Source organism: Phalacrocorax aristotelis, chromosome 4 (genome assembly GCF_949628215.1).
Source record: "Phalacrocorax aristotelis chromosome 4, bGulAri2.1, whole genome shotgun sequence".
Taxonomy (NCBI): Eukaryota; Metazoa; Chordata; class Aves; order Suliformes; family Phalacrocoracidae; genus Phalacrocorax; species Phalacrocorax aristotelis.
The window spans coordinates 24,292,422-24,318,440 of NC_134279.1; the positions used below are offsets into that span (position 1 = coordinate 24,292,422).

At 41.4% G+C, this 26,019-nt stretch overlaps 1 protein-coding gene across 1 annotated transcript in view; it reads right to left on the bottom strand.

The window, feature by feature from the left end:
• Positions 1–290: 290 nt before the first annotated feature.
• LOC142056192 (transmembrane protease serine 11E-like) overlaps positions 291–26,019 on the bottom strand; it is a 45,014-nt gene continuing 19,285 nt past the window's right edge. Inside the window, exons 4-10 of the mRNA XM_075090597.1 lie at positions 22,910–22,977; positions 19,490–19,653; positions 10,292–10,330; positions 6,931–7,126; positions 5,870–6,129; positions 4,939–5,081; positions 291–3,645 (exon numbers count right to left, since the gene is read on the bottom strand). Coding sequence (XP_074946698.1) covers positions 3,484–3,645; positions 4,939–5,081; positions 5,870–6,129; positions 6,931–7,126; positions 10,292–10,330; positions 19,490–19,653; positions 22,910–22,977 — 1,032 coding nt within the window. The 3' untranslated portion in view covers positions 291–3,483. The remainder of the gene's footprint in view (positions 3,646–4,938; positions 5,082–5,869; positions 6,130–6,930; positions 7,127–10,291; positions 10,331–19,489; positions 19,654–22,909; positions 22,978–26,019) is intronic.

Consider the following 26,019-nt stretch of genomic DNA (forward strand, 5'->3'; position numbering starts at 1 on the left):
TGGGGTGGGCCAAAGGATCTTGTCACTTAAGGCTCCTCTAGCAAGTGACACCTTCCTAGAAACCATGCTAACAACATTGTTAAAATCCTGATCCAGATAAACAGGGGCACCAATTACCTCAGCTGATTCCATGCTTTTGGAATTGCATTCATGCAAAAGAGCCAGCTTTTCCATGCACGTGCATCTCTAACACAGGCTGGGAGTTGCCAGATAAATATTAATTGAGTTAAATAATAACTTTTGGCTCTCAGCTCTTCTCATTTGTTAAGAGGAACAGCAGATATGGAATTGAAGTTTCTACAAGCTTTACTTACATAAGAGGAATCCCAGTGACAGACTGATGTCAATTCAACCAGACCTCCTCATATGATTCGCCCTGTGCAATCAGCCTCTTATTTCTTTTCTACTTGTGCTCCAGGCTGAAAATTAGCATTGGGCAAGCCTCAAACAACATGATTTGAATAACCAGAAGTTTGGATCACATTTCTTGATGCTTTAAATCTGCCTGGGAAATCTCGGGAGAATTGGTACGTCAGCTGCATAGATTTCCCTACAGCCAATTTCCAGGAATTCCATGTTACAAGGAAAAGTCCTTCCAAGCCAGAAGCAAGGCAGTAGATTCTTGGATGAACCTTCAGATCCATTCTCCAGCTTGCACAGTGCTAGCTTAACTGACATTCACTTTTGAATATTTTAGAAAAGCAGATGTCCCACCTTGCTTTGCTGAAACATCTGTAAAGCTCCAAGCACTGTTAAACAATTCCTAGGATGGGGAATGAACAGAGAGCGCTGCAGTTTGAGGATGGTCTTATATCAGTATAAGGAAGATTAGTCTACTTTGCATCACGTACAATTTTTAGCTTGGTTATTATTAAGCAAAAAATATACAACAGAGCAATTGTTTTTAAATACATTTAATGTTAAGAAACTATTACCTTTATATTCTTTAAATCCTTGCTAAATCTTAACATCAACAATAATAAAAGGTTTTTAAAAATCTTTTATTTAATCACAATATTCTCTTTGTTTTATTCTAGGGCAGAAAAAAACCAGAGTCTTCATAAATAAAACACTGACATGGAGTATAAGACAAACCCAGGCCAGACAGTTTGCTAAAAAATTTGTGAAAAGTGCATCTGGCTGGCTCAGAACTCCCTGAGTAAAGTAGTGATTCTCCCACACCCCTCTTGGCTGTTTGGCCTCTCATGAGAAAATCTGAAATAAAGGCTGCCTTTCTCATTTTAAAGGTATTATATATACATGTCACTTGCAGTGTGAGGTAGGAACCAGTTCATAGGGGTTGTATCTAATCTGGGCCTCACCTCCTTATTGTTGCCCCTCCATTCACTAGGCAAAAAGATAGATTTAAGTGCAAAACAAAGCCTTAGCTATCTGTGAAAGTGAACTACTGTTGACTTTCAATTGCAATTCACCAGCTGATTACAAGGAAGGACACTTGTCATGATTTTCCCCTTCAAAGCAATAAGAGGCACGAAAAACTAGACGTAATTTTTTTTCCCCAAAGGATGCCTTCAAAAAAAGGGGACCTGAACACTAGAAGAAAACGGTGTTTCCAGGTGACCTAATCCAAAAATCCGTGAAGTTTCAATTTTGTAACTGAACCTGGCCCAGAGTAAATTCTTAGTTGAAAAATAGCAGCAACTTAAAAGTGCATAAATTACGGACTTCATCATTAAATTAAGGAAACGGATTTGCTGTATCTCACTATCCTCCTAACTGTCCCAGGATCCTTTTCATTTTAAAATGGACATGGAAAATCAGAATAAAGATACTACTATTTCAAAACCAAAACTAATCTAAAACCTTCAACAGACTTCTTTCTGAGATAAGGCATCTTGTCTTTTACTGAAATTCAAAAGATATGTAGAAAGACTGGAAGGAACCTAATAATAAGAGAAACCTCTCCTCCACCACCAAGCCTTAAACACAGGCTTTTCCATCCATACATAGGCTTATAATTCAGGGTGTGAGTTTTCAAGAAATACCGAGCATCTCATTCCCGGGGATGCTGATTATTGGGAGAGCTTGCACAGTAGGACGGCTGAGGAGAGACCCAGTCCTGAGCAGAAGGGGAGGCAGGATGCTTCAGAGGAATTTTCAGCTTAGGTTCAGCTGTGGGGCTTGCTTCTTCTTTCATGTCTCATACAGACTCCTGTGAGTCCCGCGTTCACATCATAAGCAGTCTGGTGGCCATTCAAAGACTGCAGGAGACAGTATCAGAGAGGCATTTTGGATCCTCATATTGAAGGCCTGGGCTCTAGGGGACAGTAATAGTCACATCACTGGATCCCATTCCACCAGCAATCCATGAGACATCACGCACAGAGGTAGGAATTGTGCTTAATCAGTGTATAAGGATTGCATTTACTCTTAGTTCTTAGTGGGACTGTTCTTTAATATCAAATTACTCTTCAGCCTCATAAGACAGGATCATATTCATTCATGGCAGAGACGAATCCATCCGTGAAGCAAGACAACTAATTGCTTTCTTTGCAGTGAGATGGTTTCCACCGGCTGGCATGCCCTTGGAAAAGCACACTATTTCTTGAATGAAAAAGGTAGTTCCCAGTTTATTTGTAGTAAACATTTATTTTTCCTTTAGCACAAATTTAAATGCTGGGTTTCCTTCCAGGGAGGTTGCTCATGGGGACACACTTACTACAAACAAATTTGGGTAGAGCTTGTGTTTCTGTATCTTCGGCATATTGTGAGTTGAACAGAGTAGATCTAGAAGGCAACTGGTACAGAGGTAGCAGCACAGTATTGTGATAAAGCACTTCCACAGCAGTACTTTCAAGTAACTTAAACTTCACAGAATCCACGAGAAAATTCCTGTTAACAACGTGCTTCAAAAGAAGATCATCAAGCTTTCTTTTCCCTTCCAACTTAGTGCAAGCACGTAAATCCTCCTTTTCCTTAGCTAGGACCTACCCTCAGTCCTGGCTGAGCCACTCGTTAGCTACCAAGGCCACTGTGCAGGGTGAGCATCCAGGGTCTCTGCACAGATGATGATCTCTAACAAGAATAATAATAAAGTGTTCAATTTGCTGGAAACACAGCTGTGACAGCATTTGCTTCACCGGAGGAAGGAAGAAGGTTCAGCTTCAGACCTCAGCCATAACTGAAGAAAATTTTTTTTTCCCCCCTGGAAAACGTTTGTATTTATAAAGCAGGTAAATTGGTAGCTTTTAAATGTTAGTTTAATGACGTCAGTTTGTAATTTCTGATAAGTAAGAATGTTTCAAGGCTCAAAGTTGAGGCAGGCAATCTCATACGTTTAGTATAAATTCACAAGGGGTTAGGATCTCTCTCTGACAACTAAGATAGTGCTTGCTGCAGGCAAAGGCTGTTTCAACCAAAACTACACAGGAATATATATACTAAAAAAATAACCTTTCAGAATTACAGACAAATATGAGTTACACGTAGTCTATGTAGTTAAATCCATTTTTGATTCTGGAATTAGATGCCAGTTTTTGAGGTAATCCAGTCACGGAAGTAAGTCACTCGTGTGTAAACTCCAGGTTTATTTGGTTTGGCACATTCGTCTCCCCAGCTCACTATTCCCACGAGGTACCACATCAGTCTAGAGTCTGGAGTAACCAGTGGTCCCCCAGAATCCCCCTAAAGGAAGAGGAGGGGGAAAAAAAGATTTAATTGATCAGAAGGGAAATATAATTCTCTCTGTAGACAGGAGGGTATGCCCAATAAGAAAGCAAGCAGTATTTCAAGAGCTACCTTTTTTAAAAAAAAAACAAACAGTAACTACTATCCTTTCAACAAATTCTTTTAGTCACTTGCAGCAATAACATTTCAAAAAGGATTTCATGAACTTGGTCTTCTAATTAGACAATATCTCCTTAAGACTTTAGCCACTTTCAAAGGCTGAGTTCAGATACTGTTAATAGCACGACATGGTAATAACAGTTAAACTGGAGACCTTCCAAGGCTGAAAGGCAATCCTCACACAAGAGACCAAATTCCCCATCTTCCACCAAAATGCTTTACTGACATGAACAGCAGTTGCACACTTCTGTTCAGGTCTCTTCAGTGCTGAGCCAGGCATGAACAGAGGAATTGAGCCTTCCAGACTTGTTCTGCAGGGAGTTTTGCTTTGGGCATAAATCTGTAGGACTGGGATTCTGGAAAGGGTCTATTTTGAACCAGCATTTAGGAGTACATTCTTTGTAAATAACAAATAGAAATTACCTTTTTAAAAGTTACCATTATGGAAATTTTTTTTTTAACATGAGCATTTCCTTGCAACATTTGCAAACCTGCACCATGCGTGTATCCTTACCGGTCCATTTACACCTAGCTTCCTTATAGTTACCTTTGTTTCAGACAGTTTTCCTTTGACTGATCCGAATGTGTTACCAAAGATCATGTCATAACATATGTCATGAGATGGTCCAGCCCAGAATTTAATTTCAATGAGTGATAGTGCATTTTTGCTGGCAACTTAACTGCTACATTCTTAAACTTCTTCCTTCCCAACTGTACAGATGTCCGATCTTGGCTACTTGAGACACTTAATTTTTAGCTCATACTTAATATTTCAGCATTTAGTGTCCCTGCCAATGTCTGTCATATCACTTTACAAGCACATTGTTCGTTAGATTTCACACACAAGAAATTATGAGAAGAATGAGCTTGTAGCAGCTATTCTGAGTTACAGAATAAGAATTTAATTTCATGCTATGAAAGGTTTAGATTCTGAATATTATACTAATTTAGCTGTCTTAGTATGGGGTTCGTGTGCTAAATGTGTACTAAATGCTATTTCATTTTACAACTTAATTCCTGTTTGAATGGAGCCTATTTAAAGGACTAATACACTGTCAGTTAAGATTTCTCAACCAGATACTGGAGTCAGCATTAAAATAGTTTTCCTTTCTAATTTCCAGCTACAGTTACCTGACAAGCATCTACTCCTCCTTCCAAGTATCCAGCACACAACATCCTTGGTGTTATGTCCCCACCGTACACTTCTTCTCTGTTGCAAGTGTTTGAGTCGATAAGTTTCACTGTTGCTTCCTGAAGAGCGTTTGGAGCTGGACCTGAGGGAAAACACAGTTTGGGTATTTATCATCAACAGAATTACTTTCCAGTAGTTATACATGAAGAGCATTTAATGTTCTCTTATGGTGGACCAGCTTAACTCCATTTAATGTGGAGGCTTTTCTTGTTGATCTGTCCCTTAAGGACAGATCCCTTAAGGAAAATGTACATACTCATAGTCCCACTCAGGAACTGTACCATTAAGACAGAAGTAATGATTGCATGGTACATAGCGCCTTAAGTGTAAAGCCATATATTTTATACATGTTCCATGTAATACCATGGAACATAAATTACCTAGCAATTTGGGCAGATGATACGAAATGAAGGCATCTTGGCTCCTTCGCTAAATCTATTCTTAGTGCGGCCCAAGAGCGCGAGCTTGGGTAAGTCACCATCTGCAGCTCACTCTCCACGTTTACCTGAAAGCCCACAAAGTTATCTGTAGCTTCTGGCTACGGCTGGGACAATCTTTTTTAGGTGCTATATAAACACATGTGTGGCTGGACTAGGTGTCTTAAGAATTTACAATATGAAATGGAAAGGCTGGAAAAAGAGAACAGTCGTCTTCCTGTTTTCTGCTTCAGTGGATTGTAGCTCTGTCTTCCTCCAGTCAAATTCTAGATCAAGAAACTGCTGCTAACGATTAAACAAACCTACTGCTTATAGAAAAAGCATTAGGCTTGCTGCCATACAGCATATGGCTACAGAAGCAGTATCAATTGAGTAGTAGATCAGAGCCACTGTTTACATAACATACAGGCCACCTGGTAGACTCAGGACTCACCGTCATTGGTAAGCGCTCCCCAGCCTGTGATGACAGCATAAATATCACACGGAAAAGTCTGAGATGGCTCAGGCAGACAAACGCGGTGTATGCTACTCGTAAACTCAACATGTTTAGAGAGCTGCACAAGTGCAATGTCATAATCGTGTTCTGGGTAGCGGTACTTTTCATGAATAATAATAGTCTTGACAGAACGTTTCAAGCTTGGTGGCTTCAAAAGAGCTCCAAAAGTAGCAGTCCACTTCTGAGGGTGACTCATGCTGCAAAAGGTAAGAGTGCTGTAAGTATTTAGCTGTAATTATAAGTGTTCGGGACTTTAAACTTGATGAGCACCTTTATTGTAAAGCTCCTTCAAGCCAGCTCCCTACTAGATTCTTAAGGCATCCATCACTTTCCATAACACCCTGTCCCACGTAATTGTGGGCTGCTGCTAGCAGAGGGCAACCCTGCATTCCCTCCTCAACCCTGCTCTCATACTCATGCTCTCATACTCATGCTCCTTGTTCCTGATCTAGCCATTGTGTGGCTGCAGAGTTAATAAACCAAAAAGCTCTTCGGCTAGAAAACTCTTCATCTCCGTTACTCTGTTTGCATGTTAGTAATCTGTTCGATCAGCTGTTCCATCCTACATGCCCTCCCACTTCACAGTTCATGCTTGAAACAAAAAACTTGCTGGAAGAGCATGGCTGAATGGAGGGGTAGGAATGGGGGATTGTAACGTCTGGCAGCAGCAGCAACAACCTAGTTGTAACACAAAGGAGCAGCCTTAGAAACATTTATTGCAGCAGGAAACAAATACCTTGACATTTCAGTCACATTACCTTTTCTGTACTTCTTTGCCAATTTCCACTCATACAATTGGCAGTTCTGCTCCAGTCAGTCTTTAATTTTTCATTGAAGCATTCAAGTAACGGGTCTGCTTAACCCCAACTTTTCTCCTCCAAGACAGTAAAATGCTCCCCTGGAAAGAGTCAGGGGTGTGGTGCACATCTGGAAAGCCTCAAAACGTGATACCCATGGGGCACATTCTGCTGCGGATTATCTCTAAGATAGGAACTTACTCTCTGAAACAGTGAGCTGCAGACACCAGCCACGTATTGCTGATGAGCGTTGCACCACAGCGGTGGATATTATTGTACTGCAAACTAGCTTGCCACGGCCAGTCCCCGGTCTCTGCAGAAGACAATCCGCCAACTACTCGCAACGATGATGATTTTGCCATTGACTTGACTGATCTATTCTGCCGTAACCCACAGACTGTCAAAAAGGAGAAAGAACATATTAGCTATTCTTCTGTTTAGTAAATATGCCTGCCAATGGCTGTGGAAAACGTGTAAAATTGCACACCACCTAGGTTCTCTAACAATATTAACACCATGAGAAAACATACCTTCCACCAGCCCCCCAGATCAGAGATCCTCATGCACAACCCATTCTGTTAGAAGCCTGAATGAACAACTGACTATGACGGAAAGCCATGATGGTCAACCATTCAGGCTTAGCTGCGTGAACAGCCCAAATCAGGAATGAAAACCTTCACCACACACCCAGGACAATTCCCAAATACAGGGATTCCCAACTTTAATGTCCCAGGTAATTTGCCATTAGGATAAAACATGAACAAAGCAAAATCTAAGATCGGAATGATCCAAAGCCATGGGTTTTTACCACACATGCACGCAGATTACATCAGCAAGATATCACCTGGAAACAGGCAACTGTGCATTGCACAACAGCAGTCTGCAGGTGGACCGGAGAGGCACTTCAGGCAAAGAGCACCACAATAATCCAAGCCAGAGATGACAAAGGCATGGATACCTCCAGCATGGTGTGCATCCATGACAAGAGTATTATCCTCCAAACCCAGAGAGGAATGAAAATATCCATGGTTTCAGGCTCTAAACTCAGGATATCCAGGAGCAGCTGAAGCTCCCCCGTAGCTTTAGAAACTTCCTCAACAGACAGAGCCACTTTCAGCTGTCTTCTCCCATCCAAACAGCATCAAATCCATCTTACCTGGACCAAGACCCACTAGTTTTCATCCAGGCCCCGATTTCAGCTAGACATTAGGAAAGTTGACAGACAGGACTATCCCAATTCATTGAAAAAGAGACAGAGCTAAGAATTATTTGCATAGTGACAACACAATCCAAACCATTGCACTGCCTGTCTCCTGCAGACGGTGACCCAGAGGGGGACAAAGCAGAAATCGGTAACAGATCGCTGAAGAGCTGTCAGCCCCATGGCCCTGGAAGTCCTCAGAAGTGAAACACTGGAGCCACGCAGAGCGTAACCTCTGCTGCTTCCTGCTATGATCTGCACAAGTTTATGTTAACAGAACCTCATGGTCAAAACCAGCAGCAATAATAGAGCAGATTGAAAGCTGTTCATAAGTTTGAAGAAAAAAAAAAAGTCATACAGTATTGAGAAGCTCATGGTCTCAGTGTAGAGTCTGCCCTGTTCTGAGATGCATAACCACAATGAAGGAAATGAGTGAAATCTAAATCTACTTGTCCAAAACTTCCAGTGTGAAAGGAAAACACAAGAATATACCATAACTGATAAGACTGTCTGCACTAGCATGTTTCCGCCCTGAAAGCTATTGCCAATCCTCAATTACTGGTCCTAAAACTGCACAATCCTATCAACCACCTGAGCAGTCAATGTTCAAAACACAGGGAAAAATTCACAGCTCCATCAATGCCCCAGAACACCAGCACCTAAAACAGACCCCAGAAGTGATGTTATTTAATCTTCCGTGACTTGACAGCCTGCTGCTAAGGAACTGATCAAATATTCTTTCCCAGAGTTAAAAGAAACGCAGCTTGTAAGCAAAGACGGTTGTTTATGATTATTAAATCTCCAAACAAGCTGACTTCCTTCTCTGAAAGCTTAAAAACATCTCTAAAAGAAAATACCTCAGCTTAACCCCTGCAGCAATACTTTTAGAAGACCAATCATATCACCTTATACTTCCATAAGGAACATTTTGTGCCATTCCAAAATCCAGAACATTTTCTTTGTAATCACAGGCTGATGTAACTTCTGTACATTTCCTTATGGCCTGCCCTTCCTTCCAACGCACACAGAAGAAAATTACATATTCCCAATTTTTGAGAGCACGCAAAGCCATTCTTTGAAACTCTTCTGCATGTGCCCAATTCTACCGGCTTTTGGTGCGCTTCTCACATGCAGGCTGAGTTAGAGGTCTCTGCTGGGCTGCCATCCATAAAGCACCAATTGAACAACATGCTGGTACACATTCAGGTGTAAATCTCATAGCTTAATGTGTGTGTAGGAAAATAACAGGTAGCAAGGTGGAAATGAATTGTTATGCTACAGCATCCAAGACAAGTATATATGAAACAGATTCTACAGTCCCTGCTCCAAGATGCAGTTCTGATACTCTACAGCACAGAGACAGAGGACAGGGTGTCTGCCCTATGCAGGCAGGATTAGACTTGACAAAATATTCTATTTAAGTACCTGTTTTAATCAATTTATAATAGAGTTTGCTTCTAACTATAATCTGCTCAAATATAAAACATACTCAAACCTGTGATAAGGACTCTCCTGCCTTCAGCACATTATAGCATACCTTTCAGCTAGCTGTTGTGCCTGACATTAAAGCAGCCAACTGGCCCAAGCAATTAGGTTTCTTCATTTGTGGGAAGCCCTCCTTGCTCACTCAATTTTACTGCATGCACCTAGGATTCATCTGAAATGTCTTAGCTTTCATGTCGAAACATGGCTTAGTCTCTGCTTGTCCAAATACACAATTAAGCAGACACAGTGTAAAAGCTCTCACTGGTACTAACAGCAACTGGATCATGCCAGTAAATAAACAAGTGTCCTGAACATTACAGTGCTCAGATGTCACTGGCTAAGTCCTCTGTTTCCTAGATGGCAGGGTTTACATTGAAGATGCACCCTCCACCTTCCACGCCCGCACTGCTGGAGGCGGAAGCGTGCCGTAGGCACTAATGCAGCAGGATCTGCCTGTCTCCTCTCTGCCCAACGCTGGGGATTTCTACAGAGCCCTCAGCACTTGATCTTTTATCATCATTTGCTCTTTTCTCACAGAATTGCTGATATTTTTAACAGAAGAACACTGAAAAAAAAAAACAAACCTGACCAGGGAACTCAGCAGTGGGTGTAGACTTTTTCTAGAAGGGATTTTTATCTCATCACCACTATTTTTAAAGCCAGTCTTCCTAAGTATCCCACATGACACTAATAAAAAAGGCGTCCTCATTACTGATCAGGATTTCTAAACACAGTTCATCTGTGTGAAGTACAAGGTCACATTCTTTAGACAGGAGAATGAAAAAAGGCTTTTAAGGGCCAGGAAAAGTGCTCAGAGACTATTAATGCTAATTAAAGCAATTGGAGATTCCCCAGGCTTAAAAAGCCCTCACTTACTGTCATTGAAGAGGGCTTCTGCTCTTTTCGTTGGAATATCTGAAAACAAACAAACAGTCAGGGTAAGGCCAGGGCAGCACAGACCAGGTTTCCCATCTGCATGGTCGTCCCACCACACAGCTATTTGAGCACAGGGCACCGGAGGAGGTACGGCTGAGGGGGCTCCTAGAGAAACCAGCCCAGCGTAGCTCATATGTGATCACGTTCTTGCATTGGCTATTGCACTCCCTCTCTGCAGCTGCTTGCTGTTCTCCAGCCAGCCAATATCCTCTGAGGACCAGGTGCTGCGACTCCTTCATCCTGCTGGACCCTGATGTTTCTGGAGGGGAGCACTGACAAAAAAGTCCTATATTACTCAAAATCCACAATTTTCTTGGAGAGAAATTTTACAGTAGAAAGTTTTGAAGTTCCTTTTTTGTAAAAGATCAGCTGGCCACATTTTACACCAGAGTGAGACCAGGGGAGATCTGGGACTCACTCTGTGCCCTCTTTGATATCAGAAGGCATTGGCTTCACTGCAGCAATGCCACTGTCCTTTCTCTGATCTTATTGAGCAACAGGGTGCCTGGTACACTAGTAATACTAAAAGAGATAGGTAATAGCGATTTATTGCATGGCACAGCAGGTCTACCATACACTCCCTCCTTTAATTTGCTTATTGTATGTTTATAGACATACAATATAGACAGTATGCTCATGCTGACAATAACAAGCATTGGCTCAAGGTGTAAGCCTGTTCCCCTTCTTCCAGAATGCTATTTTTACTAGAGCTACCATTTCAGTTGCCAGCAATCGAATTGAAAAACTAAAAAAAAAAACCAAAAACCAAAAACCAAACGCAACACTTTCGATACAATTTTTAAATTATATAGTGATTCTTGTACAGCATCCACAACTTCACATTTTGCAGCTAGACAGCCTTCCTCTGCAGATCCCTGTCTTTATACACTTACTTCATTTCTCTTTTCAGCTACACAGAATAATATCCTAGTTTTGATCCAAAACCACGCCAAGCCAGGAGAAGTCTCTTTTGAATGCAAAAGGCTCTGGCTCATACTCGTCACCTATTGTGCTTGTATCACTGGTGTTTTGCTTGTGGGCTTGACACTCCTGGTATGCAGCGTGAATTGCATGTTTGCAATCCACCATTACTAGACATGTACTCATTCATTTCTTAATATGACGTTAAGCAGATTATGATAGAAAAAGGAAACAAAGAGAACTCCAGCGCATGCACAGCTTGACTGCAGGGAATGTTACAGAGCAAAGGCAGTGCTGGGGCTGCCTTATGTGCATGCAGCCACTGCTTTATTTTGTAAGAATAGGAGATGAGTAATAATTGGACATTTATTCACTATAAACAGAAACTGTTCACATAATAATGAGAAATAAGTTTTACTGGTGGGCAAGCAACAACTTGTGAGGTCCCCTTTCAGTAAAAATGCTCACTTGTACTTTCTCAATTCCTATGAAAGAAGGAGCAAAACCGTAAAGCACAGGTATTTCTGCATTTCAGGAATGTCGATTGTATTCTGCGAATTTCCACAGATAATATGGTTGTTTGTTGCCAACACACCTTACATCAAAACGTAATAATACCAGACAGTAAAAGCTAGGCCAGCAGAGGGATCCAGTGGTGGTGCAAACATTACTGTTTAGTAAGTTAAAAAGTGGGGGTGGGGGTGGGGTGGGGTGGGGGAAATGGGTGCTTCACCTATATGTTTATATTGGGAAGAAGTGCTTTAGAAAATCAACTATGATGAGCATCCAATGTTTCCCTAGAAATTCATACAACCTTCAGAACTAGCTCATCATTTGGGTCACACTAATATTTTATAGCTGGGAACAGGTAAGAAACCAACAAATGTAATCAGCAATGAAAGAGCACCTTCTGCCTTCAAGTGCAATATTGGTGGTAATGTTTTTTTTTAGCTCCTCTCTGGGTGGAGAGACATTTACCTCATAATGCCTAATTATAAAGCCTGCAAGCCTGCAGTCAATTATTAACACTTATATTATGTTGCAAAGCTCATAGAGAAGACAAAAGGAGCAACCAGCTTGTCCAAGCGCAGTGCCGGAAGCAATTCAGTTGGCATGTTCTCCCTGCACTGAGTTTTGCTGTGAGTCATGCAGCTGTTCTGCAAGGCACCTGTCTATATCTATGTTTGCCTTTTTACAAGGCACCTGGAAAAAAAGAGTACAAATCTCACGTGGACAAAATTTTACCCATTGCTTCCAGTTGGACTGATTTGTGCGCAGCTGGAGAAACAAGTCTTACACACACACACTGCAAGCCTTAAAGTCTGTACAGCTTTTAAATTTAGCATATAATATATCACAACTATGCAGCCGATGTCCTCGCCTATTCACCCACTGCTGAAGGAAAAAGGCCAGTGATGCCTGCCAATAAATTCAATGCTGTATTCACCAGGGTAGGGGCACTGCTTTGCTTTAGAGATCTGCTAGATACAGTGCCCTGACTACGTATCTCACACTGGGAGCTGGAACATGAGTAGTAAAGAAAACACTACAGCAATGGAGAAAACCTCAAAGTAAAGGGATTTTAAGAGGAGAAAGCAGGTCTGTCTGGCAACAGACCCAGGAACCTACCATGCGTATGAGGACAGGTGAAATTAAGGGCACAATACCCAGGACTCAAAACCAAGATCCCATACTCAGAGCACATGTATGTGTTTGGAAACCCTGAAGAGACTATTTTCAGATAAGCTGAGCCCATGACAGATCCCATCAAAAGCAGGGAGCACTTTGGGTTACACAATACTGCTGAAAATCAGGTTGCTTACTGGCTCACCTTATCAGGGGCTTGCCTTCATTTGTTACTGGCTTGACATTTTTGGCCTGGCCAACAGCATAGCTGTTCACATTGTGCCAGCCAACATGTTGCAAGCCCTGCCTTGAAGCAATCACTTGTAAGGCACGAGAGACAATTTCGCTGCCCTGCTCATTTACTAGGGCTCAGCTGCCCTAGTTGTTTGCACTACCAAGAAAAAGCATCAATTAGTAACAATTAAAGTGTTATATCTTGTCCCAACCACACAGAGCTGCAAAAATAGTTGTTTGTGCCACATTTAGGAAAACAGCATTCAGACTTCCACTGTAAACAAGAACAAGTTCAACTTGAACACGCATTGCCGACCTGTAAAATGGAATTTACTATTTAATTAAAGCTTGCCTAACTTAAACGAGAAAACTAATGTTTAAATTAAAATCACAGGAATCTATCGAAACACGGCTTAGGGATTCCATCTTTCAGACAAGGGCTCTGTTCTCCAACCAGATGAGCAATTTTGTTACAGTTATTTTACATATTTAGTAAACAGAATAACCTTAAAACACACATTATTGGTCTTAATTTACGACAAATTACAATAGTGACTTGCAGTTATTATTTAAGATTAATAACTTACCAGTAAATAACTTTTTACTCCTCAACATATGTTTGAGCAAACATGGAAAGAAAAGGGGAATAAGAAAGAACAGGAAAGTGTCTTTATTTTGTAATTTTTTTATATGCAATAGACAGTTAAGGCCAGGATTTCTAAGGGAGTTCAGTGCCCAAGGCCCATCGATCTATTTGGCAACCATCTAAACGTTTGCAGGTTCATAGTTAACTGCAGAGTGAATATGACCACTTATCTCAGAGGGATTCAGAGGTTCCTACAGAAAAAGTGTGCTCACTTTGCCACTTCTCTAAATAATACCAGTGTCACTGCATCAGGACAATTAATCTTGTGTCCACTGCCTCATTTCGTTTTAGCCACAGAGAGCAGTGTTTATAATAAAAGGAAAATATCAGGCAGAACTCTGTGACATAAATGGACCAGATGTTACATTGAAGTAGTTCAAGCAAGGCAAGCAAATGCATGATTAGGGGATATTATGCATTTTCAGTGCGGACAGGGCCAGAGATGGCTGCAAAATTAAAGATGAGAAATCCATTTTAAAAATTTGATGCAGCTTTACCCAATTACATCATTTTTCACAGATGTTGACTCCCACAAAGAACTTTATTTTCATTAAAGGTTTCCACCCATGATTTTCTATGTCATAACGGCTAGATTTAAAGGCAAACTGCATGTTCCATCCTCTATCATACCAAGCTCCCACATCTTACTTGTGTAAACTGTTTTTTCACACTGAGAAGGCAAGGTAGAGATTATCTTAAACGGGGTATGAAAGGAGAGGATTGTAAACATTAAAAAAATTAAGAAAAAAAATGTGCTTCGGTACTAATAACACATTCTTGGACATGCATTTGAAGGACAGCTTCATGAAATGCAGCAGGGAGCAGAGGAAGCATTTTCCCCACAGCTGCATCAGAACAGGGAGCTCAACTAGTTCAGTGTTATTTAGGGTAACAACAGTGCATGCACGCAAATGAAGGATCTCTGGCAAGTGTCACCAACCTGAGCAGCTAAGAGGAATGTCACAGAGTGCATCTCTCCTGTAGAGCAGACAGAGGAGGGGATAATAGTTCTACTCTAATACTCTAATTATCTTAAAGACCATGAAGGCCTGAGGTACTGGGGTGAAATAGGAATGAGAGCAGTGAACAGCAGATTCAGTCATGTTCCAAAAAAAAGCACCCAAAAGGAAATGCCGGAGTTTCCTGAAAGGTGGCAAAGCATGAGCTTTGGGCTCAGCAGGCAAGCCATGCTCTTGTGTGGTTACATAGTGCACACAACCTAAAACACTTCCCCACTAACCTTCCAATATTCTCACCCCTCTCTCAACAGGAATTACCTCCCTAGAGTTATGCACCCTTGTAGAAGTAGCAAAACATGGCTTAGAGACAGGTGATTCAATTCACATTCCGTCAACAGGGGAGAGTAACCTGGTAGAGACAAGACAAAGGCTTTGTACCTCTAATTGTTCCTGTTGCCCAGCCCTTCCCACCCTACTTATGTCCACTGGACCTGTCCTCACATCCATGACTCCCCCCGCCATCAACCACACATTAATTCTGACCATGAGGACAGACATTTGTCCATACCTCACAGCATACTTACAACTCCTCCATCTGGCATCCTGCAGCCTGAGGAGGGATCTGCATGAAGAACTAAGTACCAGTTCTGAGCTTGCATCCAAGCTGATAGTTTTTAGCATTATTTTTCTTCCTGACCTACACTTATGTCCCAGCTGCAATCAAGGTCTCATACGCTAAGGGCAGGCCAGATCACTGGCAACCTCTGCAGGCAAGGCAGAGAAAGGGGAAAACAAGAACTGAGTGAGCAAATTAATTAAATCAACTTATCTGGGTCGTCTAAGAATTCAGGCCAAGATGATTTCCTGCTTAATTCCTTCATCACAAGCATGTCCTTGCAAAATATTAATTTTCAAATACATTTCAGTCCCTCCCGTTTCAGTCAGCCACTCCGGACTGTTGCAAACACTGAAATGTACCACCTTGTGCCAAACTAATGGCATCAAAGTGGAGGAATGTCAGTTCTCCACTGTATTTCCCAATGTACAGATGCATGTCCTGTTCCACTTCCCCAAACTGCTGTTGTGGACAAAAGGACAAAAAAAAAATCAGACTGCTACATACATTATTTGAGATGAAACATTCCTCAGTCATCCAGGTCAGACGCTCATCTGCATGTCTCCCACAGAAGACTCAATAAAGAAGTGAGACTGTCTCCCAGGTTCTGCACTTCGTATTTGTAAGGAGCTTCAGCAATCCCAGATGCCAGATAAATAGAAACAATAACAGTTGACTTGTTGATCAAAACCAATTCATGACTCATTGTTCATGGTCAAAACCCTTGGCTGTGCAACAGGCGGGAATACTTCCTACTCACTTTGAACAGTGCCAGAGATATTGCAACCAGTTTCTTTCTGATGTCAGAAGTACATTCCCAAAAATATATTTTGGGAGACTTCCAACCTACCTGACAAAGGGAAATAGTCTGGCAAGCTACTCTACACTTTGCTTAATAGGGATCCAGGCTGTGAGGTGACTCTACTTCTAACGAAGAAACCCTGAGGAAAAAAAAATTAGCCTTGTAGGAGATCTCTTTGGTGCCAGAACTATACAGAGGAGAAACTGCAACACCTTCTTCTTTCAGTGCCAGTGGAAGAGCAAGTCCTAATGTGGCTATTTCCAAGTCACCTGAATTTGATATCTCATTTTGCTGACTCTTGCACTGCTGTGTGAAAAAGCTAGGACTTAGTTTGCTTGATTCTCCACTGAAGAATATTTGGGCTTCCAGTGGGGTTTGTACACAAGTGCAGAGATCTCTATCACCTCCTATTTTCTATCAAAGCTATAGTGGATGTCTGGAGATAGCACTGTCCTTGACCAGGGAACTATGAAGTCTAGCTAAATAAGAAAGGAGGGACTTGAGTAATAACACATCTGAAGATACCCCGATACAAATGTATTTTTGCAGCCCTATGTAAAGAACATCTAAGGTTTAGTGATGATACAGAACAGAGACAATATTGGTTTGTTTTCCTTTAAGTTTTGCACGCTTTCTATTCTTTTCAGACCTGTATGATCAAGCTTCTCTCTCTTTTTGAGAAAAGCTAACTACTAAAACATTGTCAGTTTAGATTTTTTCCCCTCTTTATTCCTAATCCTCAGGAATGAAGAGGCAAAGCAAGTTCTACCCCACATCTGGCAGATTACTTAGTTTTGTACTGCTGCCCTAAACTGCAGCTGAAGATCCCAAGTGTCGCACTCAATTTGCAGGAGTCTGTTGGAGCTGATCCTCAAAGCAAATACTTCTGAGTGAAGTGCAAGTTGAGGCATGGTGTTGAACAGCAAGATGATTAGGTCCAGAGAGGAAGACTTAAGGAGGTTCTCCTTATCAGACCCTCCTAGCATGCAATGAAAATAAGTGCCTAACCTGGATTTGTTCAACTGGTTAGCTATGCTTAGCTAAACCAGGCTATATCATGGCACCCAAATTAGAATCTTTTTGATAAGGTGATTACAATGAACAGGTTAATGATATTGTACAAGCCATTATGAAAATGTTCTGAGATTGCCTCAGGATAAACAAGGATTCCAGCTGGCAAAACCTACAGTGAGGCAAGATTTAGAAAGGTACTGCAGAGCAAGAAAAAAGGGCTTCTTAGCTTTCCCTGGTTTAAATACTAATGTTGGATAGGCTATTTCAGGAGGGGAGGTAGAAGTGGGAAACGCAAAACCTAGATCCTTCTCTGGACTTCCAGGATCTGTTGAAAATTGTCAGTTCTCTCAGGTGTGAGGAAGACTACGAGCTTTATAAATTGAGACTTGCATCTCCTATAAAAGTATAGGAGTGCTCGATTCTATACTCTTCACTTGAGTCAACCTGGTTTTCTTAAACAGCAGCACCAACAGGAGCTTGCCTAAGCCTCAGAACACTGCTGAAATCCTATTAACAGAACCTTTTCTTATTGTTGTCTCCTAGAAATGGCAAGGTATTGTTTATGTTCCTTTGTGTCACACGTAACAGTTGCACAATGCTAGTCCTGTAGTGAGCAGTAGACCTATGTAGCTAGTGTTTTATGGTTAGGCTGGAAGAGCCAAGAAAAGCAACACAAAGTTTATCTTACAACTTTATCAAAGTAACAGAGATGCCATCTTTTACTGAGACCAAATATTTAATGAAAACATTGTGATTCAATATATCAGCTAATTTTTTAAAACTAGCAACTACTGCATTGCTGTAACAGCCCTGGTGCAGCCCAAGGTCAACTAAAACAGAGTTTTGAGTCACTTCCCACATGTTCCAGACTGAATAAAAGCAGCTAATCAGATAACTCAATGAGAGGATCACAGTCCTTTTCTAACAAGCATTTTTTACTCCTTCCAATTTTACAGACTTATGTAAGGCCCCAAATAAAACTGAAGCCTCAAAATCCACTAAATGATGACCTGCCTTTAAAAAAAAGCCAAACCCCTCTTTGAAACTCTAGTTGATGCCCAGACACTATTTCTATCTGGGAGAAATTACATGTGCACTTTGCTGAAGAGGAACTACTAGCAAATAAACAACACTACACTACAGAGAAGTGGTGATTCTCTGCCCAAAGGATGTCACCTGTCATCCTGAGACATTCCAATGGGGAAGACTGAGACTGGTTGGCCCATCAAGAAACAATGGGTGTGTGACAGCTCATATTTGAGTTTCACTGCATTGCAGCAATGTGATGTGCCCAGTTCAAGCACCAAGAGATAGAACAAGATGTTGCTCTTGGTCATTTCTGAGTGGGGAGAAGTCTGGATCCATCCAGCATGGAATCTGGCCCAGGCTTCGTGTTCCTTCCATATAGCCATCTGGCCTCTGCAGATCTCTGCTGGTTTAAGTAGTCTAATGTGGAAAAGCAAGCAGCAAGTACCCACCCACGTGCTGTATGGTCAACCCTTGTGCTAGGAGTAAGCAGAAGGTCTGCAAAAACAAATGGAACAAGTATCTGCCCCTTCCTTTCAACTAGCAACTCATTCTTGAGAAGTCTGACACCCAGAAAAAATGCTGACTACATATAACTGAAGCCAAGTCAGAGACAAAAATCTAAGCCTGCACAAAAATTCTCTTAACGGATCAGAAGTGTAGAAGAGGAAGGAAACCTGCCTTTCAGTGTCTGTTTAGTAATCCACTAAATCAAAAAGATAGTGCTGTTAATGTTCATAGCCTGCAGATGCAGGTCTGCTTTGCAAAGAATGGGGTAGATCCCCAGCTGAGAAGTCACACAGGTAAGAACATTTTCCCTTTCTTCTCGTTCCCCTGGGGAATTCGCAAGGAATTTGATCCTCCTACCAAACATTTTTTCAGTGCGTTGGCTCTTTCCCCTCTCTCATCCAAGCATAGCTTCTGCACTTTCAGGCTCCTCAGAGAAGTAAAGACCTAGGGAGCATGTTTGTGTTGCTGTGTACCAAAACACTGTGGTGAGGCTCCTCCTCTTTACCCTGGATAAGCATAAGGTTGGTACTGCTGTTTGGAGGAAGGCTAAGGCTGCGCTGCAAAGCCACAAAGCAAGTGCTCCATATTTAAGACCATCCATATTTAAGACCTACTTAAAAGACTTAGGTGGGGTTTATAGATTGCCACTGATTTTGTTCTAACTTAATGAGCAGGAAAGACTGCCATTCGGACTCAGTAACAGCCATCCTCAGAAGAGAAAAACGAAGTCCCAGCAATCAGAAAAGGGCAAGAACTACCTTTAGGAGAGATGTAATATACTTACTTGAGATGGTAGAAGATCTGACATTTATTCGCAGGGGCCCTTTGTATTTTTTCAGGCCCCTCCGTAAGATTCTTTCAACTCTTTCTCGCAATGCTTCTCTAGAATCCGTGGAGGAGAACCAGAATGTGAGCAAAGCCTCTGCCATCACACCATCAGCATCTGGGCTACAAACCAATGAAACAGTCTGGTTACCTTCAGCCCATTTCTGCATTTCTTAGTTTTTATCTTAGCTCCTCTAGCAATGGCAATGTAACAAAGGATTAGATAAATTTTTTAACATTTTGTACATTTTTTGAGAGAAGGAATTGCCAAAAGAAATCCAAGCAAATGCTGAATGGTCACACACATCTTAGGCTAGAAAGCGGCATGATGCTTTCTGTGAACAAATGGCTAGACCAATGTTATAATGGAGCCTAAAAGAAGTCACGGACCACATGCTTGGGACACAAGAGCAGGAGGGAATGAACTGATCTGATTACAATGAAAAGCAAATACACAGCACTTCAGAAGCATCAGGTAGCTGGTTAATGGTGTCTAGACAGACCTATCCAGGGCCCCGTTCATACACAGAATAAAAAGTTCCAATCATCATCAAAAAGGTACTTGAGCAAAGGTGAGAGACCACACAACCCAATTCCACCACTGCAACCTCTTGGGAGAATGTGACTAATAACCTCACGTTATGCAACAATAAACGAAACTCAGCAGCATAGCCACAATCTACTCATCACAGTCCAAGAGAGGGACCATAAAAGGGGCCTTTAACATCTCACTGAGAAGTACAAGTGGCACCCATACTGGGACACACAATTCCACAGTTCTGATGCATGATCAGAGGAAAGAAAAGAAATCTTCTAACAACTGAATTCACCCAGTAGCAGTATTTATTTTTCCTTAGAGCATCAGATAGTGCAAGACATTGAATGCTAGACTACAAACACCAAAGCATCTAATCTGGCATAGTAAATCTTGCTCTTTGCTTGCAGATGGCTTATCCTTGGTCATTACACAGGGAAGATAGAGCGTGCACCAAGAACATTCTCCCCTGTGCCTCCTCCTACCTAAGCTGAGAAGCCATGGTGCAACCCACAACAGGTTACTTCATACAGGGGGCAAGCCAAAAGCAGGTTGCTGTGTCTTAAGCATCGTTCAGATAGGAAAGGAAAAGAGAAGATCTTCCAGTTATCTCTCATTATCTTGGAAATTTGTAACCATATAGAGGAAAAATAAGAAAATTAAAAATAGAAGGCAATTAGCTTATACAGAATTCGTGCAATTTGACTATGATCTTTGAAAGGAATATGGACCAAAATGAAACAGACATTCCTGCTATCGCCAGTGAAGGGCAAATAAAAGGCCATGTGTTATGAGCATATCAAGGCATGTTGAGTGTTTCGTAGCTCAGCGGAAGGACATGTTCCTTGCCTCAAGTATCTCATAATTGAGACCAAGTAGCAAGTGAACTTTCCAACAGGCTGTTTTTCCCTTTGTGCCAGCTTCAGCGTGATTGCCACTCCGTTTATTTTCCAGATATTATCTGATCCAACTGTGGGTGTTGCTCTGCATTTCTGAGGTGTTCCCTCACCTCTCCCCCCACTCCTCTTCCTGTGCTGTGCCACACTGGAATTACCGTATCAACTCTTGCAAGCACACCACACCTCTCAAAACCCTCAGGTAGAGTACAGCCCGCCTTGAATCACTCACTGTATAGCAAAGGTCCAGAGCCAAAGACACCAAATAAAGATTTGTTTTGTCTTTCTCAGTGAGCAGGAGGCATTCCTACTAATGCTTTGTTTATACTGAGCCAAAAAATATGCACAGTATGTTCCAAGCAAATTCACAACAATGACCCTCCTTAAAAGAGCTTGCACTCAAAGTCACTTAAAGAGGCATAAAGCTTGTATAATTGAAAAAGCAAACAAGCCTTGGCACATACAAGTCTTGTATCCAACACAGCAAACATCACAGCAAATACCGCAGTCTGTCCTTGGGGAAAAAAAGGTCATAAAAAATATTACTTCTCCCTACAGATTGGACTGTCAGATCCTTAAATCACCTTGTCTAGACTTATAACAGTCTAGTCAGTATCAAAAAATATTCCTAAAGCTACATTCAAATGACAACTTGTGTGATTTGCCTAACTGGGGATTAAGCTAAGGTAAAGCAGGAGGCAGGATGTCACAAACTGTAGAAGAACAAGGAGAAATACAGTCACAGGAATAAGATCTTGAGGCTGTGATCATTAGTCTTGCAGCTCTAGCGCATGACTATGAAGACATTCAAGGTTTACTTGCAAAGCAATGGGCACTGTCACTCACGAGCAAGACCTTAGTATTACAATAGAGAGTTCTATTAAAAGGCCATTTTCAGCACTCAGTGGTCAAAACACTCAAATCAAACATTGGCAAATGAACACAGAATAAAAGAGAGGAAAAAAACCCAACAAACCATTGCTCAGTGATAATCCCAACCACAGGTGTGACCCCTTCCTCATATCCTAGCATATCCCTATCCAGGGACAGGGGGCCTGAAAGAGATGCTAGGCAGGGTGACAAGGTGACAAGGAACAGTTCCTGCAAAGAATGGCTGAGCAGGCTGGGACTTTCAACAGAAGAAAAGAGTAAAGCTCATTGATACAGGAGAGAAAAGGCATATGATGGGAGTGTCCGATACCACTAATTGCATGGAGAGGAGGGATAGAAATCAACTTTTCATCACCTCTTCCAGCACAAGAACTAGGTGCCACTGAATGATCCAAAGAAGGCAGCTCTTTACAAGTAATTCCTCACTAGAGGACTGAGGTGCAGAAATTTAAAGAGTCCAGGGGAGGCTGGACAAGTCCTTGGAAAATAACTCCACCAGGGGCTGCTAAACAAACCACCACTTCAGGAAATCCCAAGTGGTAAACAGCTGGAGGTAGGGAGCATACCAAGAAGCAGTTATCATACATGTCTGTTGTGCTGCTACTGTTCCCTAGGCACCTACTTATGCCCATTCTTAGAGATGCAACGGCGACAAGTGGGACCTTCTGAACCAGTGCAGCCATGCTTGGGTTTTACTTGACAAGCCCAGCACAGTAGCAATACTAGAAGTAAAATGATAATTTGTGTTACAGTGAAGGAAACAGTTTTGAAAATTGTTTTTATTTTTAGATAGCTCAAGTTATAGCTACTTTATTAGCTAAAGCTTGCTCAAGATCCAAACACAAACTTGTACAGAATGTGGACTGACTGAAGTTTATCTTCTGTATCAAGATCCAAAGGAGGGCATGGTTCAAAATAAGATTATGCTCAATTGGGGATTATGCTCCGGTCTTACATAAAATACACTGTACTGAATTAGATCAAATGGCTTTCTAGCTGGGCTTGGTGTACATTTCATTTTATCTCAGCTGTGTGCATTTATGATAATCTCACATACCTCACTCTGATTAAGCGTGAACGGATGTATTTTTTCCTTAAAATGGAATTGTAAAATGTCTTGTCGATCTGTTGAAAAAAGAAAAATATAAGATAACAACAAAAATGGAGGGAAATGGACATACTGCTGGAAGGAGCATTCAGAAAACAGCATTCAGTTACAAACTCACATCTTACAGAGCTAAGAAACATAATCCAGCCCAGCCTCTAGACAGCATTTGCCACAGACTTTTCCTAACTGTTCCTATGTGGCCTGAGGCACATCATAAAAAGTTAACTCATTTTTTAAAAATATCCTATGACTACATCAGTGTGCCACTATAGTGCTGCCCTGTCCACTCCCCAGGCATAATGAGGAGTGTTTATAAACATCTTTGAAACACACTGCTGCAATCTCCAAAAGCAGAACCTGCTAAAGACAGCCAACAGGAAGGATGCAGCACACTGTGCTCTGCACTGCAGTGAGCATCCCTTGTAGGGGTCCTTTCTGATACAGCATTTATCCTCGGTCCTATAAAAATTTATAGCAAAACTACCAGTGATCGCCAATTATACCTCTCAAACACCCTTGTGATTTGCCACATGCTAGGGGAACTGTCAAGCAATTCTCATCAGAAATTGGAAATCTAGGACTCATAAGGAATCAATCCCCAAATGACATCTCAAGCAGCTGGTGCCTACTTAACCACATCCTGCTTTAAGCTGAATGTTGTCTCAAGATTGTGTGATCAGTCTGAGACAGCGCAGTGTGATACGGCACGGCACGAAATTCTGCCTGGAATGGCTCAGGATCACTGAAGTACTGAGAAATAGCAAAGTCACTACTGAGTTATGCAGTTCCTCCTATCAGCAAGACCCAAGTAAATCGAACGTATCCTGTAAACATCAAATGCATTACAGGAAAAGCTACACAGAAATGCTTTAAAAAAAATCACACAAGTTGTCTTTTCTGCAGTTTTTAGCCCATAATTGCTGTCCGATTTAGCCAAGTATCCAGATTTTCTGTCTTCCAAAGGAAAGAAAAGAGTAATGGTTCTCAAACTTCTAGTATGTTGAAATCATTCAGTTACAGAAACATGCATGTAAGCACAGAATTTGGGGGTGATTCCTCCCAAATAACACAAAGCCCCTCTTTCCAGCCATGGCTGTCATAAGATGAAGCCTCATGTCGTTACACAGTGATACTGAAGCAGATAATTTTAAGATGTAAACTGTACATTATTTTAAGGTGATTTTAACATACATAAGGAAAAAAATGTTCGTGGTCGTACATTGAGCTGATCTTTTATCTTGCTGTTACTGGCAGTTATCTGGAATTACTTCAAAATTTGTAACAGATAGAATTCTATGGAAAAAATATATCAACTGTGACAAGCTACTGTATATATATGCAGAATGTTCTTTATCCTGTCACTTCACAGATTGGCAGCTGCTACCACTGCATTTTATAGGGCATACAGTTAGAAATCAAGAATAAAGTGTTTTCTGTCCTATAACTCCACAGCCTTTTCCACCACCACCCTTGGTTATTGGAAGATTTTGCCCTCAGACAAAAAGCTATTTTTATTTTTTTTAATGATAACATTTGCTTATTGTTTCTGTCACAGTGTTAACTGCTTCACCGATAATTGTGTAAGCAGAAGCACGTAGTTAAGCAGAAGCACGTAGTTAAGCAGAAGCACGTAGTTAAGCAGAAGCACGTAGTTAAGCAGCACTACCAGCTTGGTGGCATGCAATGGCATGTGCTATCTTTGGCTGCACTGCCTCTAAGAACCTTTGAGATCTTTGGGACAGGAACATCTTTGCAGAGTGCTCTGCAGACAAAAGAGAGCCTTAAGCTGGGCTGAGGTACACAGCAAGCTTCTACATTGCTAAAGCGAACGTAGGCTGACTAAGCTTGGGAGTGAAACAGGGCAAGAATTGGGAGTGAAATTGGGAGTGAAAGAGGGCAAGAATTCACAGTCCCTTGTGTATCTTTGCTACCGCTTGAGCGGCTCATATGATTGTGTTTTTTGTACTCCTGATGTGTTTGGCTTTCTCCTTTTCTCCTCGCCCTGGCCCACTTCCTAGATGTTCTGTACAGTCTGATCAGGAACACCAATGCTGCCGCAGAGAAAGATTTCCCATGGCATCTGACAAAATAAAGTTACACACAGTCTTTTTACAAAAAGAATCTAAGGAGTCCAAATGCAACTGAACTATCAGCAACAGACATTGTTCTCAGAAAATTCAATCCAAAAGGGTTGTTAGTCATTCCTATGGAGAGAAAAGTAAGCATATGATTTAAAATGATATAAAATTTACTGGATTTGTGTTATTTACATTCTCTTTCACTATTTCATGTCTGAATGAAAAAGTAGCCACTTTTCCTGTGATACACTACCACTAACTTTATCCTCTTTAAGAGTTGACTTAGTACTACATCACCAGCAGATAAACAAAAAACAACTGAAGAGTCTTTTTGTTTCCAGTGATCCTTGCAGGGCCTTTAACACCTTCATACTTGACCTGGCATTTTTTTACTTTTGTAATCTGCTGTATCTTATCAGGAAAGACATGCTAGTCAAACCTCTGCACTGTGGCCCCTATCCCCCACCTGCTGATGAATTTGTTTGACAGACATGAATCTGTCCCAGATCCCCTCTTTCCTTCAACAATAATTTTGGTAACCTGAATTAACAACAGTAATCTTTATATTCATACAGAGTTTACGCAAGGTGAAAAGATGTGGCAAGATGCCTTCAGATAATAACTTTCAAAGATTAATGCTCTGTCTCCTGCTTTTACTGTTCATCTTCTGGTAAAGCCTTTCACACACATATCAAACAGCAAACATTTCTCTCCAGCCTGCTTATAGCTTTCTTTTCAGCTTGAGTCACAACCCTGGAAGCAAAAGCAGCTAGAATTTGTCTGGGAAGTAGATGGGACCCAATCCTGCCTGGGAGAGGCATCTACACTCATTTTAAGCATTTTGCTTTGATTACAGCCAAAGTGACACTGTCTTGGCCAGATCCCTTAAATTCACCACTGATTAAGTGCATCTCACTTGTTTTCTTGGCCCTTGTCTAGCAACTGCTCAATGGTAACAGTTGCTGCTGCAGGCAAGGTCTA